This window comes from Rhizophagus irregularis, chromosome 1, assembly GCF_026210795.1.
Source record: "Rhizophagus irregularis chromosome 1, complete sequence".
NCBI lineage: Eukaryota > Fungi > Glomeromycota > Glomeromycetes > Glomerales > Glomeraceae > Rhizophagus > Rhizophagus irregularis.
Window position 1 is genome coordinate 704,674 of NC_089429.1, and position 21,667 is coordinate 726,340.

The window sequence follows — 21,667 nt, forward strand, 5'->3', positions numbered from 1 at the left end:
GTCCAGGAAAGGTTGAAAAGATACAAAAATTAACAGCACCTATAAATATAAAAGGTGTAAGGTCAATATTGGGGTTATGTACATATTATAGAAAATTTATTAAAGATTTTTCAAAAATAGTAAAACCAATAACATCTTTATTGAGAAAAGATGAAAAGTTTGAATGGGGCATCAAACAACATGAAGCATTAGAAATATTAAAAAGGAAATTAACCGAAGAACCGGTGTTAAGACAACCAGATTGGTTAAGGAAATTTATATTAATTACAGATGCTTCAGGAATAGGATTAGGGGCAGTGCTAGCTCAAAAAGATGATAAAGGTCAAGAATATGTAATAGAATATGCCAGTAAAAGTTTAAACAGGACAGAACAAAGATGGCCAATAACCGAACAAGAATGTTATGCAATTGTATGGGGAATACAACATTTCCATAAATACTTGATCAATAGAAAATTTGAGGTAGTAACAGACCATGCAGCTTTGAAGGGATTAATGACTGCAAAAGTACCAAAAGGAAAGAGATCAAGATGGGTCATGGAATTGGAACAGTATGATTTTGAAATAACCCATAGACCAGGAAAAGAAAATAAAAACGCAGATGCCTTATCAAGAATAATATAAATAGATGGGTAAAAGAGTTACTTTTCAAAAATAAAAATGGAACAAGTGGTAAGAAATACAAATCATAAAATAAAGGATATAATCGAAAATTTAGAAGGTATAACAAAGGAATTAAACAGGATAAATTATAACTATAAATTCAAAGCCAAAAATTTTGAAGATAGTGAAGAAAGACCATTAATATTGGAAACTCAAGAGGAAATATTACAAATAGAGGTGATATTAAGTAAAGTAAACAAGCTAAAATTATCAGAATTATGTAAAAATGGGACCTAAAATAATAATCATATGTGGAGTTGATGGTACTGAAAAAACATTCATTATAAATAAACTTATAAAAGAATTTGAAAAAGTAGGACAAAGTGTGAGGTTTAACACCTTTAAAAGGAGAAGAGAGGACAATGATAAGTATAAAATACCAAAGAAAGGTATAGAATGGGAATTCAGGAAGGAAGTTGTCGAACAAATCAACAGGAGAATGGAAGAACATGATAATGAGGATTGGTTAATATTAGATAAAAGTCCCTATAGTGAGTACTTTTATCAACAAACACCATCATTCGACAGAGGATACATAACAAGATATGAGAACCACCTATTAGAAAAGGAAGTATTTAGGAACAAAAGGATAATTGATGAATCAATAGTGATATTTTTAGAAAATGAAAAATGTTGGGAAAATTACAAAGGTAGAGAATATTCGAAAAAGGATCAAGGACATAAAACATCATATCCATTATTAGATGAAGAAAGATATATGGAGATGGTGAAATCATTTAAAGAATGTCAAGATATTTACGAAGGAGAAAAATATGCTAATATTAAAATATCGAATAATGACACAGATTGGGAAAGAGTATATAATAAAATAATAGAATTAGATGGAGATAAACCACCAATAGAGGTTAAAAATGTTGAGATTAAGGATAACATCAGAGTAACTGATGGCAAAAAGTATATTGAGAAAAATGGTAAAAACATCAGGATAATAGAAGACTTTGAAAAGATGGGAGCACTATATTTAGCTCACGGTCATGAATTATCGGCACATATGGGAATCAAAAGTACTTATGATAATTTAAAAGATAAATATTATTGGGAAAATATGCTGAATGATGTTGAAAGATATGTAAGGACATGTGATGAATGTCAAAGAAGAGGAAAACCACAAGGGAAAAATGAATTACACCCAATTAAAGTAGTAGAACCATGGTATCAAATCGGGATTGACTTTGTTGGACCATTGAACACAACAACAAATGGTAATAAATACATCATAGTAGCAATGGATTATTTTACAAAATGGCCAGAAGCCAAAGCAGTAAAAGAAGCAACTGCCAAAGAAGTATCAAAATTTATTTATGAAGACATCATTTGTAGACATGGATGTCCAATGAAAATATTGAGTGATAGAGGAAGTCATTTCAATAATGAAATGATTAAGGAATTAATGGAAAAATTCAAAATTAAATGGAATTTTTCTACAAGTTATCATCCAGAGACAAACGGACTTGTTGAAAGATTCAACCGAACATTAGGTCAAGCATTAGCAAAATTATCAACCAAAGATGATTGGGATCAAAGGATAGCACCCATATTATTTGCTTACCGAAATAAAAAGCATAGTTCAACAAGAATTCGACCATTTTATTTAACATACGGAAGAAATGTACGGACAATAATGGATGAAAATATCAAAGAAATTAACCTAAATGATAGAATAGTTGGATTATTAGAAGAACTACCAAAAATCCGACATGAAGCCAAAGAACAAATACTGAAATCTCAAACAAAACAAAAAGAGTATCATGACAGAAAAATAAGCAAAGAACACACCTTTGGAATTGGAGATAAAATACTACTCTATGATAAAGCCAAAGCACAACAACTATCTGGAAAATTAGAATCAAAATGGTTAGGACCATTTTACATTCATGAAATACTACCGAATGGAGCTTATAGAATTAAAAATATTAAAGGTGTCATCAAGAAGATACCTGTAAATGGAGAATTATTAAAGACTTACCATACACCGATGAGTAAATGATAACTATCATCAATGGACTTAGAAAAATAAAGATAATTTATAATCATGTGAAATAAAATCACATGACATAAAAATAATTTTCGAAAATAGGAAAAACTAATGAAAATTTCCTAAGAAAGACCGAAGTGAAATCCGGTACAGGAAAACCGTAGACTTAACAAACACATGATAAACCGCAGATGTAGACGCAGCAAAAAGGAATATTTAAAACGCAGCTGAGTCAAGTGACAATGCATGTTTGATTTAGTGGTATAATTCGCACCTACCACTTCGAGACACGAGTTCGATTCTTAGAATAAATTTAATGTGGGCATTAAATTTTTATGCGGGGGATAGTTGTAATGCCGTAGTATACCTAGTAAATTTATTAATTGTGGGGCGCAGTATTACATTTAGTCTTAGTGTATAAAATTTTAACTTATTTTTATTTTTATTTTAATTGGACCGAGAAGTCGTTAAACTAATAATCACATGGATTAAGGTAGTTGGTCCGTGATGACCTTAAACTATTAGTTACGAGATTTAAGGATAAATGAAGATCCGAAAGATACTAAATTGAATGAAATCAAGTGATCTGAGGTGTCAAGTGATTAATTTGTTGATCACTACGTTAATATTATAAATCACAATTCAGGAGTTCATGATGATCAAATGGATACAAAATTAAGATAATGGAAATACTTTAAAACAATGGAAATACTTTAATAATCTAAATCCATGAATTGAAATTATGAATTTATTTATACAAAAACAAACATAAAAGGGCGTGAAGATCACCTTTTGGAAAAGGAGAGAAAAATTGAACGAATTTTGTTATGAATTATTTATTTTATTATTTAATGTTATTAAACCAAGCATATTATTGTATTTATTTATATTATTAATAAAGAGTCATTTTGTTAATACCTGAGGTGGCAAACATAATTCTCTATGGGCTCAGGTGTTACATTAGTAAATTAATTTAAAATCCGCCTAAAAAATAAATATATTAGTAAATAAATATTATTTACTAATTTAATCTATATAATTAAAAAATCTATATAATTAAAAAAATTGTGTTTGTGTGACTAACGTTTAGATTAGCCTATATAAATAATCTTTGAATTGTTTAATGTGTTATTAATCTGCGCCTCTTTTTTTTTTTTTTTTTTTTTTAATAGTAACGCATTTTATTAATTATTTTAAAAATTTAAAATTTTACATAATTAATTTAAAATACTTAGAGCTAGTTACATAAATATAACTAACCCTATAACTAAGTTTGATCTATATAAGCTATTACTAAACTAATCTATATTAATTTTAAACTAATTATAAAAACTATTCTAAATAATTAAAAAGTTTTCGTTGTAGAATCCCAGATCTTCTTTATATGAGTACCATCCGTTATCGAACCTATTAGTCTATCTCTCGTTACTATGTTTATATTTTTATCAAAATTATTATTATTATTTTTTATTTTTTTCTCATTATTTTTATCTGTTTTTTTGTTTATATTATTTATTATTTTCTCAGCTATGCTATCCTCTTTTTCCTTACGTTCCTGTTTTCTTTTTCTTTTCAAATCTTGTTTCTGTATCCCCATAATTTGTTCCAAACGTGCAATTTCATCACATCGTGGTTGCCAAATCCTATTTTTAAATTCGTTGTAAATAAAATTCCAACATTCTTTTATAATGCATCGTTCTCCCTTAATATTAGTTAATTTATTAAATTTGTCATTAAAGACTCCTCTCAACATCTCCCAAATACGGCATTTTTTCAATAATATATTTGAAGGTTCTTCCAAAATTGTTATTATATTGACATTATGATCTCTCAAAATTGAAATGTCTTCTATTCTATCGTTGTCTTTGAGAAATTCTTCAAATTTACTTATCGATTCACGCGCAATTTCTTCTAATGTTGCTTCATTATCTTCGCAAACCCACATATGATCCCATGTCTCCGACTCCTTTTTTCCACATCTCATACACAAGTTATCTTCAATACAATTGACGTCTCGTTTAAAAAGAGTTTCATAGGTCGGGAGTTCTTTAAGCAAATTTTTAATTCGATAAGATCTTTCTCTAGTATCCTCAATACTGCATTGTCTTTTACTGAATGTTGTACGATTGCTAATAAATTCTAAAGTTGTTCTCCAATCAAATTCTTTTTTAAAATTGTACATAAATAAATCGTTCAATTTGTTACTATTTAGGATTTCGTTCTTCCATAGCGCCATAGAAACTTTTTTCCTCCATTTCCTAAAACCTCCTGTTATAATATTTTTCTTCCATATTAGATTATATTCATTTACTAGTAATGCATTATCCGATATATCGATTTGGTATCGCATCTTTTTTTCTTTGAAATCTCCTAGTAAAATTTTATCTATTCTGTTTTTAATTTCTTTTATTGTATGCATTTCATCGTCCAATGCATCTACTATCTTTATATTATTTTTAAATAAAAAATGTTCTATATAAAGTAGCTCTATATAATAATCACTATCTATTTTTTTTCTTTTACTATTAATAATAAAATCTTTTATTAATTTACTAATCGCTTTATTTATTCCTAAAACAATCTTGCTATTTTGATTAATTAATATTAAACCGATAATTATGGCTCTAATTAAAACTTTGTATTCATTTTTGTTGAGAACTTCATAACTGGCTGAAAAACAAATTTCTTCTTCTTTTTGAACGTTGTTTTCTTTTAAAATCCAAACTATATTATAAAAATATGTTCTTTTTCCATATTTATTTAGATCATTTTTGATTTTTTTAAGGTCTATAATCAAAAAATATTTTTTGATCCTCTCTTTAGTGTCATATTCCGATAAACTATTTTTCATTATTGTTATGAATTCCTTATCTGCTTTAATTATCGAATCTATATTTTCTATCCTTTCGTTAATTTTTTCGTTCGTTGTTTCTTCTTCATTAATTGTCTTTACACATTCGTTTTTCTTAATTAAATTGTTTAACGTTTCAAAAGGTTTTATCGTTTCCTCTTCTTTCCTTGTATCTATTATTCTACTATGTTTATTTTCTATATATATCAAACATTGATTTGATGATGCTTTTTTACTTATATTTTTCTTACATCCTTCGCATATCGTTAAATTCGGTGAATTATTCCATCCTTCGTTATCTCCTTTGATTACGTAATGAATACCTATTCTCTTGTAATTTTTACTTCTAGATCTTTTTTTATCTTCTGCAAAAACTGGAAGTTCTCCTTCTTCATTCCATGATACTATTGTATTTTTATCTTGTTTTTTATCTTCATCAAAATATTTAATATGAATATTTTTCTTTTCTATTGTTCTCATATATTCGTTTTTTATTTTCCTCGTGTTTTCATTTGTATTTTCTAAAATTTTTAATTCTAATTCTTTAAACCAAAGAGGAACTTTCCCTTTTGTACTTACGCCTGATTCTTTACACATGTGTTTCCATTTTTTCATATATATTCCATCTGATTCTAATACATCTTCAATAAACATTATTTTTTTATTTCTTCGTGATGCTGCGCTTTTCATAATATTTTTCTCATCAAGAATTTCTAAGATGTCTGTATTACCACCTTCTATTAAATGATTTTTATTAATATTGCTATATAATTCGTGGTCGCATATTTTAATGTTTTCGTTGTTTAAAATCTTAATAGCTGCTATGCACCAATTGTTATTAGTTTTATATGATAAATTAAAATCACCCGGACATTTCGATGTCCATATTCTCTTTTGTTCTTGAGACATTACAATCTTGAACAATTTCTTAAGTTTGTCGTTACCATTCGCCTGGTATAATAAATTTTTGCTGAGCATTTCTAATTGTAGGTCGTATATATGTTTAACATCATATAAGTCTTTGTCATAAATTATAAAGTTGGGCGTTGACCGTGTTAGACTTGCTCTTTTCTTAATTATCATATTTAATCTTGTCATTAATTTTGTGCATTCATTTTTCGTTAAAACTATAGCAGCCAGTTGATATTCAATCCTCAGTACGATTACTATATTCCATACCGCTATTATTTGTTTTTCATTTAGTTTTTTCCAGTTGAAGATGTTGCAAGCACTATTGATGATTGATATAATTTTATCTTTATACACCTTTCTTCTATTATCGTATCTAAAATAGATTCCTAGGTATCGATTTCCTTCTTCGCTGTTCATCTTATCTATTATATTTCCCTCTATTCTTAGTTCTTTATCTTTACTATTAATTTTGATTAATTCGTATTTACCTACATTCGCTTTAATATCGTTGATGTTAAAAAATTGATGGCATATATCTATCATTTCTTCTAAATTTTTTTTATTATTACTTATGATCGTAGTATCGTCCATAAATGCCATCACGTTTATGGAAATATTCAAATTTTCTATTTCATTTTTTCTAAAATTTATAATTTTGTCTTCTTCAAAATGATATCCATTTTCCTTTTTAATTTTATCTAATCTTGCTAGAAGTGCGTCGTAAAAAATCCTCCACAATATCGGCGACCACACTTCTCCTTGATCTAATCCATCTTCAACGTAATATTCATCCGTCATTTCATTGTTTACTAAAATTCTATTATATCTGTTTAAGCTGATATCTAAAACTAAATTTATAAATTTTGATGGTAATCCTATTCTTTTCATGCTTAATTCTAACATTTTTATATTGACTGAGTCGTAGGCCTTTGAAATGTCCATGAATAGAATCCAAGCTTCTTTCTTGTTTCTGTTAGCGTCTTCAATTATATGTTGTATGATTTTAATTGGTTCTAGCGTACTTTCATTTTTGAGTGCTGCATAATTTGTATCCGTAAGAATTTTGTTTTTTGTTAGAATGTCGCTCAGTCTGTTTACTAATATTTTGAACCATATTTTCCGTGCAGTTTCTAGTAGTACTATAGGTCTTGTTAGCGTCAAATCTTGGTTCCAGTGTGAACGTTGTGTTTTATTAATCGGGTAAATTAGACCTCTTTTCCAATCTGTTATTGCGTTCTCTTTTTCCATGCTTTCATTGATTATTGCTAAAAGAATTTGTCTTGTCAGATTTTTGCTTTTCTTCCAAAAGTCGTAACTAATTCCGCTCATGCCTGGTGCTTTATTCGTTTTCAAATTGTTTAATACATTTTCTAATTCATCCATTTCTATTTTATCCATGAGTTTTTTATATATTGTATTGTCGATTGTTTCCATCGGTTTGTATATTTCACGCCATTCGTGGTTGAATTCTATCTCGTCTAGATCTATATTACGCTTCGCAGTCCATTTACTATAGTGATCTATTGCCATTTGTTTAATTTTTTCTTTTTCTTTTTCTATCGTAATCCTTCCATATTCTCTCTTGACTAGTCCAGACATATCTATTTTTTCTCTTTTCTTTTCTAAAATTCTATTTAGCATTTTTCCTATGTCTTCTTCTAAATAAATTTCTCTTTTTCTTATATTGATATCTATAATATTATCGTTTATATCTTCGTATAAATTTTGCATTATTTTTTTCCTCTCTTTCTCTCTATCCTCTAGTTTTTTCCTGTATTCGTGTTTTCTTAGGTGTTCTATATTTATTAAATTTTCTTTATTTTTTTCTATTTTATCGTGACTTCTGATTAAACTAATTATTTTCCTTGCGTTTGGCTTTCCTGTATCAGTTGTTCCCCAATCTTCTATAATTAGTTGTTTGTCAAAATTTTTATAAGTATCTGGACTAATTTTTATTTCTCTTACCCTCCATTTTAATTTGATAACTTTTTTAATCAATTTAATTATTTCATGTTCGATGTTGTTGATTTTTTCTAAGGTTTCGTATTTTCTGATTAAATGATATATTTTGTTCTCAAGCAAATCCTCGTTTTTGTCTTTTCCTTGTTTCAATTCCATTTCTTTAATATCTTTGATCTCATTTATTCGTCTAATTTTTTCTTCTTCATATATTGTTACTAATGTTGCCCAAATATCTTCTCTGTCTAAATCTGTTTCTGTTATATCCAATAATTTGTCGTCTAGTCGTTCTGCTATTATTTCCCAGTCGTTTGGTTCTAAAATTATTCGTTTAAGTTCTACTTTAACTTTTTTGAAATATTCTTTTTTATTTAAATTTAACGATTCTTTCAATTCTATGTTAATTGTAAGTGCTTTGTGATCTGTCTCAAAATCTTCTATATCTAAAATTTCATGACTTGAAATTTGCCCTAAAATGTTTTCGCTCGCGAAAATATAATCTATTCTGGATGAATATTCTCCACTCTTCCAAGTATCTAGTATATCTTTCCCTGCTAGACATTCGTGAACATCTTCTAAGCCATGTTTTTTGATTACTTGAATTAAAGGTTTGCTTTTTATTTTTTTGTTCGTTGATTCGTTGAAGTCTCCAAGGATAAGTAATTCTTGATTCAGTTTCTGAGCTTCGTTGATCCAACTGGTTATCCTTTTCTCTATTGATTGTGTAATTTCTTTATCATTATTGGGATTATATATTCCTATTACTTTGATTCCTTTTTGTTTATCTTTGAATAAAATATCTAATTTAAACACGTGACCATCTATTTCTTCAACTTTATATCGTCGGTCGTTAATATTTTTCTTTAGCATTATTATGATCCCACTTTTTGTGTTGTCATCATTGTAACTACTATTTATAACTTCGTATTTGTCCCAGCCTTTATAAATATATTTTCCTTTTTGTTTTGTTAGTTTTGTCTCCGTGATGATCGCTATATCCCATTTTTCTTTCCCTAAAAAAGTTCTTAGATTTCCTTGTTTGTTTACGTTATTCAATCCCCTCACGTTTATACAACCAATTTTTAGTTTTTGATTTTTTTGTATTTATGTGTTGTTGTTATGGATTTTTCGTTAATCTCTTTTTTTTCTTTTTTCTTGTTTATATATTTTTTGTTGTTTGTTTTTATTGTCGTCTCTCGAGATGTTTCACTTACTTCTCCTTCTTCTTCTTCTTCTCCTTCCCTTATTGTATTGTAAGTTTGTGGTATCCAGTTAATGGCGTCCAGCCATTCGACGCCCGTCATTGTTTCTGTAGTTTCCTTCATTCCTTCTTCTGTTATATCCATTGTAGTTATTTTCTCCGTACTCGTTGTATCTATCGGCATTGTAACCGTTGCTATTGTAGTCATTGTTTCCGTTATATCTCTGTTGTTGGTAGTAAGAACTTTGTCGTTTTCCTCTAGTCTCATCTCTGCCATTTTCTCTATTATGGTTGTCGTTAAATCTTCTTCTTGGGTATGTATGGTTTCCTCTTTTGGTGTAGGCGTTGTATCTATTGTCATCGTGGGCGCTAAAATGTTGTCATTGCATGTCGTATCTAAAATTTCCTTCATTGTCGTATCTGCCTTTCCTATAGCTATACGCTTCATTTTGGTTGTCATTCCTGTTGTTTCTATTTTCGTGTGTACTATTTCTATTGTTGAAATAGCATTCATCTGTGATGTGATTGTTTTTTTTGCATATGTTGCATCTGGTTCTTTTGGCCTTTCCTCCATTGTACATTTCTTCTTGAAATCGTTTACCAAATCCATTATCGTTTCTTTTTTCGTTACGAAAATTATTTTGCCTTCCCGATCCCGTCCGAAAAAACCAAGTAAAAATCTTTCCATCGATTTTGATTTTTTTATTAATTGCTTGTTTTCTGTCATCTTCGTTGTTGAAGTATATCTTCATATTGTATGTTCCTTTCGTCCTGTTGTTGGTTTTGAACCAATATCTTGCGCTGGTAGTCTTAAGTACCTTTGAAAATGTTGTTTCATTGATATCATTGGGTATATCGATTATTTCCGCCATAATTCTTCCTCGTTGTTTGATCATGTGATATTTGTAATTCATTGGTTCGATTTTAATCATTTTATTCCTGACTAGGACTCCTCATGTATTAAATAGTTCGTCCTCTGTACATGTAATTTCCATTTCTAGTTTCATACTTATCCATTTTCCGTTGCCTGTTTTTTGTGTTACTTTTTTAAGTTTACCTAGTTTGTCTTCTATTGCCTGAATAACTTCGTTGATGTCTGTATTTTCTCCGTCTATTCCGGTTGCTGATATGGTAATTGTTTTGTTCAATTTGTTTAGCCATTCTAGCTCTCTGAATTTTCCTATCATTCCCAATATTCTTCCATCATTTATAAAATCATTTTTTGCTGCTTCTGTGAAAAAGCCTAAGTAAGTGTATTCGTTTCTGTGATGAGTAGTTCTCCCAAGTGTGTTCACGTGATATTCTAAAATTTTATTGGTGTTGAGGTATTCTATCATCGATTGGTCAGTTTGTCCATCCCTTATTTGGACTGTGAAAAGTCCCGCGAAATATTTCAGATCTTTTTCCGATTTTGGTTGGTGCACGGATTCGTTACTTTTGTTGGATTTTTCTCCCATGTTGTGATCGGCGGTGATAGCCATTGTTAACGATTGGTCCCTTGATTTAGTAAAATTCCTATTTTTGCTCTCGGCCTGCATTCCCGAAGAATTATTGGTGTTCTCAATTGACTGGTGTGATGCTTTGTTGTAAATCTGGTATTTTTGGTTCATTTTCCCTTCATCCCATGATTCTTCACTGGGTGTGCTGCTTTCTATTTCCCAGGTATGTTGAAGTGTATCGTTGTCTTCGTCGCTGTCCTCGTCAAGGTTAGTCATAGTTTTCTTTCTACATTCATTCATTTTTCTTTCTTTTTCTTGTTTTTCGATCCTTGTTCTATCTTCGTTATCTACAGCTCCTAGTTCAGTTTGTATTTGGTGTGCTTTTATAGATGTGTTTTTGAAATAGTATTCTTCTTTGATGTTCCATTGTTCTTCTTTTAGTCGAGCCCATTCGTTCATTTCTAAAGTTTTTTGTTGTATCATATCGTGTGTAGCTGTCTTGTAATCTTCTATGTATTCATTGAATTCTTTTGTTCTTTGGTTATTGAAATGTCTTAGGCATATCGTGATTATTCCTCTAATAAAGCAGCCTAATATTTCATCTTCTGAACCCAAAAATTGTGCTATCTCTTTGTCGTTATCGGTTATTTCCATTCCCGCGTTTTGTATTATTGCTCTGCGCTCTTCTTCGCTTTTTTTACGTATCCTTCCAGGGCTACAAAGTCTTCTCTTGACGGTGTTATACCCATATTTCTAATAAAATTTTATTTTGCTGCGGATTATTATGAAAATCGATTTATGCAGGAGAGAGTTTTTCCTCCATTAATCTGCGCCTCTGCACCTGACCTATTACGTTCTGTTCGATATATACGTTGTTAGTAATTACTAATGTTGTGTAACATTTGGTATAATCTATTAATGTGTTCGCGCCTGATCTATGCTTAATAGTTAAGACCACCTGATCGGCAAATTCATTCTAATTACTAACGTACGGGAGAATTAATTTTGATTCTCGGTAATCACCCTTTCACTAATACTTATAAATGATAGGTAATTAACTTTATAAGAATAACAATAGATCAGTATAATCTATATTTATATAATAAATAAATTTTAATATAGAAAATAAATTTTTTTATAATAATGAATCGGTAACTGACATTTTTCTAATACTGATAAGAAATAAGTAATTAACTATCTTTAGCAATAATGATAGATCCCTATAACGGATGTTTTTTTTTTGAGATGTATTTTTCAATTATATAGATTAATATAGATTTTTTTAACAATAGAACGTTATGATGATATTTTTGTTTTTATATCAATAAATTATTTAAAATTAATAATGTATTTGTAAACACATAAATAAATAATAAATTTTACAATACTTCAACATCTCCTTCGTGTAATAATAAGATTTGCATCAAATTTCCATATATATAACACATCTACTTATCTATCTAACTAAAAAAATTTGTTTGACGTTTGGATTAGTCTCCGTGTAAATAATTTGAATTGTGTAACTTGAAAGTTGAAATCCCATGCCACATAATTAAAACCCGTGACATGCCTACCGCCTGATCCATTTATCATCAAAAACTATTCGATTCCAATCAACTAACCAATTTTTTTTTTTTTGATTATTAATTTTTTTTGTCCAAGTTTTTTTTAACTCCTTTTTTTAAAAAAAATTTTCAAACCGAAAAAAAATTTTTCTCCCTTTTTTTTTCCAACCCGAAAAATTTTTTTTCTCATTCTTTTCCCGTTTAGGTTTAATTTTTTTTCCCAAACTGAAAAAATTATATTTTTTTTTATTAAATAATCCCCCATTCTTTTGGTCTTTTTTTTTTATTTTTTTCGATCTTTTTTTTAGACCATATTGTTATTTTTTTTAAAAAAAATTTTTTTTTTCACTCTTTTAGATCGGATTATTGTCCTTTTTTTTCAGAATTTTTTCGTACTTATTTTTTTCGGATTCCTTTTTTTCGGAAGTTTCCCTTTTTTTTAAACTGATTTCTTTCTTTACCCTTTTTCTTCCCCCAAATTTTTTTTTAAAATTTTTTTTCTTTTTCTTTCAATTTTTTATTATTATTAAATAAAAAATAAAAAATTATATATTAAATATATTTACAAAATTATTATTTTTTTAAAAAAATCACCACAACATATCAAATATAGGAAAATTGACCAATGTTGATAGAAAGATGAATAAGATTTTTCAATTAAATTGAACGCTGGATAAATAGTTTGATTTTTCAAATTCCAATTAATTAATTATAAAATATGTAAAAATATCAATTTTTTTTTGAAGAAATTGTTGGTTTAATAATAGATTATTATAACCAAATCCATATCCGGAATTCTCTAAATAACTACCAGATTTTTGAATAAAGATTTTAATTCTGATTTAATTAAATTAAGTACCAAAAGAATAATAATAAATGAAATGAATAGATTCTATAAATACATTTAATTATTCAAATATTCTTTTTAAGTTGGTTATAAGTTTAAGATTCATGTAATATAATATAATAAGAAATAATTATAAAGTTTATAAATAATAAAAAATTAATCAAAAAAATGAGGGTGAATGAAAAAATAAGGAGAGTAAAATGGAATGAAAGAAACAAAGGGGGGAGAAATGAAATGGAGCAAAGGGGAGTAAAAGAAACAAAAGGAACAAAAAAGATCAAGTGGGAATGAAAAAAATGAAAAGAATGGAGGGGGACGAAATGGAGCAAAGGGAATAAAAAAATAAAAGGAACAAAGGGTAGTGTAAAGAGAAGTGGGAATGGAAAAAAAAATGAAAATGACAACGGATAGTGTAAAGGAACGAAAAAGATGAAGTGGGAATGGAATAAAAATGAAAGAGACAAAGGGTATTGTAAAGGAATGAAAAAGGCGAAGGAACGAAGAGGAAATAAAAAACAATGGAAAAAATGAAGGAAGGGAAGAATAAAAAGAGCAAAAGAGATGAAAAGACAAAAAGAAAACAAAAAAATAGAGAAGGGACGAAATGAGATAAACAGGGGACCAAATAAAAACAAAACCCATAAAACTAAAAGAAGAAATAAAGTTAGTATGGAACAGAAATTACATGTAATAAATAAACAAAAACAAAAAACTACTGTAACCATCTTTAATTTACTTAGTATTACATTATAATACTAATTTTTTTATTTAAACAACCTCATTGGTCCCGGTGCGAAGCAACGGGTGACTGCTAGTATTATATTATTGAAATTACATAATACTATATAATGGGGTGATCATCACCATTGGCCAGAATTATCGATTTTTACCGGCACTATATTACTTTAATGCTGGTCAATCGTCATAATTTCAGTCACAGGTGATCATCACCCCTGGTGATAGTTAGAAAAATTCTTTTTTATAAAAAAAATTTATTAAAAAGTCAGAATCAAAAAAGTCCGTGGCTTGGCTGTACCGCCGATGTGGCATTTCAGATGTACAGTCGCGTCCGAAAGTGACGCCCGATTTGAAAATGAAGACAAAAGCAAAAATATCTGTATTTTTTCACTAGTGTATACATTAGTAAAATATTCATACCTAGTTTGTTTCTCATACTAAATCAAATTTTCATAATGCCAGGGTGGCAACCTTCTCAAAAACAGAACTATTTAAATTTTTATTTTTTCTTTAATATAGCTTTAAATTCGCCTACAGCTCTTGGGAGAGGGACACACTTCTGGATAATATATTGGTTCATTTTTAAATGTTCTCTACTTGGTTTAAACCAAATAAATTTGTTGGAAAATTAGTAGTTGCAATTTTATTTAATTTTAGCTTATTTTTGGCCTAAAGATAAAGGATATAATCATCTGGAAACCTGTGATTATCTTGGCATCCAGTGATCAGAATTCGATGAACAAAGGCTCATTGGATTCGTCTCGTCAAGATGAGTTGAATGGTGAATGTCTCATATCTCTAGGGTTAATAGATACTAAGGTGTACCTTAAAACATTTTTTTGATGGTTTGGCCTTTATCCTGAGATATAATGATGCTACATGTATGAACTGGCCACCATTCGACGTGTATCAATGAGACAAATCCAATGAGTCTTTGTTTGTCAGAATAGAATCACTGGATAGTGAGATATTCCCAATTTCGTGAAATTTAGAGTTTCGAAAAATTTTCAGGTAAAGAATGTTTTAAGTTATATCTTGGCATCTATTGATCCTAGAGATATAGGCCAACCACCATTCACTTCGTCTTGACGAGATGAATCCAATGAGCCTTTGTTTGTCGAATTCTGATCACTGGATGCCGAGATGATCATAGTGACTTAATAATTATGGCCTTCATCTGTAAGTAATCGGGCAACACTTTCGGACGCGACTGTACTTAACCAATTAATTTAGATTTTTGAAATGGAATATGATTTTTTTTTTTGTCATGTTTAATAAAAATCAACCCTTGTATTTGATAATTATTTCGGAGATTTATCGTTAAGATACTATCGTATTACTATAAAAGGTTTTTACACATGAACCTTTGGAACATATTAAAAAATAAATTAGTCGTTTTTTTTTTGGAAATTACCTGTTAGTTAACAATAACTTTGTTATTGAAAGAAAATTATTTATGTGATATCATAATTCACTAATCGCATAAAATACAATGATTTCTTATAATTATATCATTCGAAGTTAATAAATTCACTTTTGGATACACAAAAAATTCGTAACTACATTTATCATTCATCGCCTTTTTTTGTATTGAAAGATTCAAATATTTTTATGGTTAGCTGTATTGTATGACAACTGTTATTTTAATGATCATAAAACGAAAATAGTAATCTTGTAAACATAAATGGGAATAATTCACTTGTTTGTTTATTCCTTCTATATCCGACAATCGTTTTTATCTTTATCGAATTAACCTTATTAGATGTTGGTGTAACTATTATGATTCCTGCAGTTTGATCGACAAAATGTCCTAATTCCGTGAAAATCCTAAAAAGAAAATAATGAAATATTAATAATTATATCAATGCTTAAACCTTCTCAACATGATATAAAATCACCTAATCTCATTAATTCCTAGGAAATCATGAAAAGAAATCAATGAAATATCTAATTACATCAATAATCAAACTTTCTCAACAAGATGTAAAATCACCTAATCTCATTAATTCCATGAAATCTCAAATAGGAAATAATGAAATATTAATTACATCTATGCTTCAAACTTATCTAACAAAATATAAAATCACTTAATCTCATTAATTCCATCATTCCATGAAATCCTAAAAAGAAATTAATGAAATATCTAATTACACAATACACAAACTTTCTCAAAAAGACGTAAAATCTCCTAATCTCATTAATTCCATGAAATATTAAAAAGAAAACAATGAAATATTAATTACATCTATGCTTAAGTTTTCTCAACACGATATGAAAACCACTTAATCTCATTTAATTCCATGAAATTCTAAAACAGAAATAATGATATGCTGATTAAAAAAATTTCTTCATAATGATTTCTTTATAAATATCGAGTTTGATGATTTTTTTTAAATCAAAAAAAAAAACCAATATTATTTTTTTTTTTGAAAATTAGTTATTTACGAAATCATGTCTGATATTAACCTCTCTTGTCTTATCCAAGGAACTGACCTTGATAAGTATTTTAAAATTAGTATCGATAAGAACAGTGACATTTATGATCTTAAGGAAACTATTTGGAATAAAAAAAAGAACACCTTTTCCAGCATTGATGCTAACGACCTAATTTTATGGAAAGTAAAAGTCCCCATCAGCGACAAGGAGAAATTCAAACAACTTGAATATACCGAGTCAATTATCGAGGATGTTTTAGGCGGTACAAAGCTAAATGATGCAACTGTTGGCGTTAAAGAGATCTTTGGTAATTCTCCCGCAAAAAAACATATTCATATTATCATTGGACAACCTACCACTGAGCAGTCTACAAATACCACTCAAAAAATGAATCAAGAGATTCCGAGTTTAACTCAACAGGCGAAAGCAATGTCCTTGGAAGGTATGTAGAAGAAAAACTTTTGTGATTACAAAATTTATGATTGGGATAATTTCTTATCGTCAATATAATGACAAACTATAAATCTTTTAAAGAAGAATCGGACGAATATAATGATAGAAGCGTACCCTCAGGTAATTAATTATGGATTATATGATATTAAAATAGATTTCAACATTTTAATATTTAGTCCATAAGAAGTTTAATCATGCCTTTACGACTTTATTAAACCTATTTATTTCAATAACTTCTTAAAAAGTCTCTTTGCTTCTTGTTAATGTGATACACAATTAAATATATCATTTTACTCTTTTCAAAGAAAATACGAGAACTTGGCAGTCTTCACGTAATAACTCATCACGATCCAATTTTAGACAAGGTATATTTTTTTTCAATGCAACTTTTTTATATTAATAATTAAAAATAATTATTAATAAAAGGCAATATTTCTATAAAGGTACCAATCCATTCGGAACTTCGCCATTTGGTCAAAATAAACGGAATAATGGAATGAATAATCAATCTAGAATTAACCTAACTGGCAAAACACCACTTACTTGCAAAATTCTTTTATTGGGTGGAACTGGGACTGGAAAGTCAACCATCATTAATATGATGGCAAATTATTTTCTGAGTGGTACTTTAGAAAATCCAAAAGTCGTTATTCCAACCAAGTACTTTAAAGTTACTGAAAATGGTACTATTTTAAAATAATTATAAATACAAATAATAAAATTTAAGACATTAATTTGCTTTATTATAATCTTATTTCAGATTTTGTAAGAAATAATTCTGAAGCGAAAATTGCAGATGTAACCAGGAGCCAAACTACAAGCTGTTGTAACTACGAATTTAAACATCCAGGAAATTCATTCTATGATTTTATCTTCATTGATACTCCAGGAATGAGCGATACAAATGGAATAGATCAAGATGACAAGAATATTGAAGAGATTGTTAACGCGGCAATTAATGTTGGTTCATTAACTGCTATCGTCATTATTGCTAGTGGTACCGAAGCTAGAGTAACTCCAACGATAATGAATACAATAATTCGCCTACGGAACAGTCTTCCTGATGAAATTGTCTATAATAATCTCTTACTTATTTTAACAAAGTGTACAAAATCCAGCGCTTGTTTCTCTGAGGATGCTTTTGCAAATGAGATTGCAAAACCAAAAGTTAGTATATCATTTTTATTATAATAAATAATTAAAAAAAATTAACAGTTCTTAATCAAATCACACACTCGGTTTTTTAGCAAATTTTTTATATGGACAACCAAGTTTTTTGCACTGATCCTCAAATTTGGCTAAACGACGAAGATGAATATTCTATCGTTCAACATCAATGGAATAAATCTTTTAAAACATTCGATAACCTCTTAAAAATGATCACTGAAATGAATGCTACCTCAACTAAAGCCTTTACAGAAATGAGAGACCTTCGTAATAAAATTAAATCGGAAATCGCTACAATTTCTCAAACTACTACAAATATTCAACAAATACAAGACAAACTTGAAGCTGCATATATAGCTTTACAGAAAACTGGCGATAAAAAGAATTCATTCTCTAACTATACAACAACTGAAACAATAACAATTACAGTACCCGTTGAAACAAGCATTATAAATACGGTCTGTACAACCCATCAGAGAAGTGGCATTATTTGTCATAAAGATTGCGGTCTTGAGTTTACTGGTAACAGTGGAACAACTAATTTTAATGGCTGTTATTGTATGGGAAGCGATAATAAATGTACGGAATGTGGATGTGACACTTACAGGTACTACTTAAATTTAACTTCATTTCCATATTTCATCAACATTGATATTAATACTACTATTTTAATCTTTCAAATAAGCCACTTCCATACTAATGTTGAGATGAAGACCGAAACTAAGACAATTAACAAAGTAATTAACAAAGTTCTCGAAGATGTAAAAGCGCAATATGATATGGCCGATGCTGATCATAAAAGGATTAGTAATGATGCTAACCAATTTCAACAAGCATTCGCTAAACTTCAAGCTAAAGCAGATGATAATTACAATAAAATTCGCCAACTTTGTTCTGATCTTAGTAAGATTTGTTCTCGATTCAATTTTGTTGATGAACTCAATGCGAATATTAAGAATATGAAATTGGATGCAAAAACCTTAAAAAATTTAGATTTACGAGATAAGGCTGAATCTGAGATTAGGAAGCTTGAAGCTTATATAGATGGTTTATCAAGACAAGGTTAACTTTATATGTGTTAGTTAAAATAATTTATTTAACCTTTTTTTTACTTCAAATCACCGGGGGGTGATCATCACCATTGGCCAGAATTATCAATTTTTACCGGTACTATATTTTTTTAATGCTGGTCGATTGTCATAATTTCAGTCACCAGTGATCATCATCCCCGGTGATAGTTAGAAAAATTCTTTTTGTTAATCACTAAATAAATTCTTTGGTAAATAAAGCATTATATTACGAAGATTAAATAAAATTGCTCAGTTATTAAAGATATTTTTTTTGTATATAAGTATATACAGTAAATTAGTCAATAAATATCTAATTAGTTAATATAAAGTGAGCGAGATTATGGAACTTTATTAGAATTTACAAATGCAATAACGTAATGCAGTCCTTAAATATACCTCTTCCTGTTGAAGTCAATTTTCTGAATGCCTATTTCCCGAACTGTAGTATTTCCTAAAACTTCAGTTTCTTGAACACTAATTTCCGAATCCCAATTTATGAGAATCATATGAAACATTCCGAATAGAAAAATTTATTAAAAATGAAATCGGAAAAAAGGAGCATCTCCGATCGATCTGATATGCCTAAAAGATGAAACAATACACCTATAAAAATACAAGTTAATAAATAACAAAATTACATAAAAAGAATATTAGTTAGATTATAAAGGGAAAAAAATTCGGTTTTAAAAAATTGAAAATAACATTAAAAAAAACTTTCGGTCAAAAAGAGGCCAAAAAAAAAAAGAAATTAACATTATTAAAAAAAAATGGATTTTTTTTTAAAAATCGACATTTAGATAGCTGCGTAACATCCCAACTCAAATATTCAGTATCAATTTTTTATTGATCCCTTGTGCACCGTGAGCAGGATTTCCAGAGATTTTCATGTTTATAGCGATTGCTGTGGAAAAAGTCATATTTTGAAATGAGTAAGATTGTAACATTTTTGTTTATGTTCAAATGCATAAACACATTGAAGGCGTTAATCTATAACGTAATAAGAATATAACAAACCATTTGACGATCGTTTCTATCATCACATCTAACATTCTTCGAACTTCTAAACATCTAATTGACTTGTATGACAATTATTCCACATATAATTGAATTTTCAGTGTCAGGAAGAAAAATACAGAAAGAACACCTAATTATGAATAAACGTGCTGTGTGTATACATGGCGAATGCAATTTTTTACAGTAATATAATAAGTTTAATTCGTGATCCACGAGCCAACTGCAAAGGATCTGTAAAAAATGGGAATCTGGCGTGGCATCAAATAAAAAAAAATTATGTGAAAAATTATTGTAAAAAACAAACTATTTGAAATTTTGGGATAAACATTATGTATTAAAACATGTTAGTATCGAATGGGTTCACATATTAAAAGGCATTATTGCACCTAAATCATATATGAACTCACGGATCACGAATTAACAATTTATTTCATCGCTCATTAAATAAATTAATGAATGTAGCAAACAGAAATATTTTTGAGAATTAATATAAAACAATTATAAAATTTTCGTCAACTACAATTGTGTTCCCAATAGGTATTTAATAGTAATGTTAACTAACCATTTTTAAACATTACATACAATCCGAGAGGCTTCCATGATCTTACAGTCAACTCTTTCTATAACGGAATTTTTGATATAACGAATCACGTGATGTAAAGCCAATAGATTCGTCAAAATACTCTCGATATAGTGAACCAACCAATTAAAGTCATCAGATTCTTCGTTATAAAATTATAACGAAGTTGAGATAAAATTTGGACCGATATAGCTTCGATTGAAAAATTTCTGTAGTATCGTAGAAAATTTACACGTGATTCTTCAGAACATTAAAAAATTAGTCTAGATTTTTTTGGAATTATCTGTTAGTTCACAATAACTTTGTTATTGCCATAGAATTATAGAAATGGTGACCGTCTATCCGGATAATTATCGGATATCCGTTATCCGTTGTCCGAGTGTCCGATCGAATTTATCCGGATATCCGTCTACTATTGATATCCAGATAATTCAGATCGGATAAAATAATAATGTATTCTTCCCACAATCCGAAGAAAAAATTTTTTACCCCTGAGAATCACCATTTTTAGATTAAGTTTGTGACGTTCACGCAAGAGCATTATACTCGAAAAGAATTATAGCTTAGGGTTAGACTATTTATGGTTATTTTATCCTTACCCAAAAAAATTTCTTGCTTATTTTTCCTTTGTAATAAGAGATTACTTCCTAGTGATTAATTATAACAAAATACTTCGTGATAATTATGTTCATAGATATTACATAATAAAAAATATCATTTATCTTAAAGACATGCTTTTATCATAATCATGCACTGGCCCATAATGCTAACGCCAGC

General features: G+C 28.8%; 5 protein-coding genes across 5 annotated transcripts; 2 read left to right on the forward strand and 3 right to left on the reverse strand.

The window, feature by feature from the left end:
• Positions 1 to 659: 659 nt before the first annotated feature.
• Positions 660 to 899, forward strand: OCT59_000117 (uncharacterized protein; the record flags this gene model as incomplete). Its single annotated transcript, XM_066138606.1, has 1 exon — positions 660 to 899. The coding sequence occupies one exon, from the start codon at positions 660 to 662 to the stop codon at positions 897 to 899; it is 240 nt and encodes a 79-aa protein (XP_065988085.1).
• Positions 900 to 4,003: 3,104 nt separating this feature from the next.
• Positions 4,004 to 5,008, reverse strand: OCT59_000118 (uncharacterized protein; the record flags this gene model as incomplete). The annotated part of the gene is made up of 1 exon (XM_066138607.1): positions 4,004 to 5,008. The coding sequence occupies one exon, from the start codon at positions 5,006 to 5,008 to the stop codon at positions 4,004 to 4,006; it is 1,005 nt and encodes a 334-aa protein (XP_065988086.1).
• A 4,286-nt stretch (positions 5,009 to 9,294) lies between these two features.
• On the reverse strand, positions 9,295 to 10,191 carry OCT59_000119 (uncharacterized protein; the record flags this gene model as incomplete). The annotated part of the gene is made up of 2 exons (XM_066138608.1): positions 9,295 to 9,318; positions 9,595 to 10,191. The coding sequence occupies 2 exons, from the start codon at positions 10,189 to 10,191 to the stop codon at positions 9,295 to 9,297; spliced, it is 621 nt and encodes a 206-aa protein (XP_065988087.1).
• A 343-nt stretch (positions 10,192 to 10,534) lies between these two features.
• Positions 10,535 to 11,674, reverse strand: OCT59_000120 (uncharacterized protein; the record flags this gene model as incomplete). Its single annotated transcript, XM_025325957.1, has 1 exon — positions 10,535 to 11,674. One exon carries the CDS (start codon positions 11,672 to 11,674, stop codon positions 10,535 to 10,537), a length of 1,140 nt encoding a protein of 379 aa, XP_025178716.1.
• Positions 11,675 to 16,621: 4,947 nt separating this feature from the next.
• Positions 16,622 to 19,560, forward strand: OCT59_000121 (uncharacterized protein; the record flags this gene model as incomplete). The annotated part of the gene is made up of 7 exons (XM_066138609.1): positions 16,622 to 17,048; positions 17,141 to 17,179; positions 17,365 to 17,424; positions 17,503 to 17,742; positions 17,820 to 18,226; positions 18,307 to 18,833; positions 18,912 to 19,560. 7 exons carry the CDS (start codon positions 16,622 to 16,624, stop codon positions 19,291 to 19,293), a joined length of 2,082 nt encoding a protein of 693 aa, XP_065988088.1. The 3' UTR covers positions 19,294 to 19,560.
• Between the last annotated feature and the right edge of the window lie 2,107 nt (positions 19,561 to 21,667).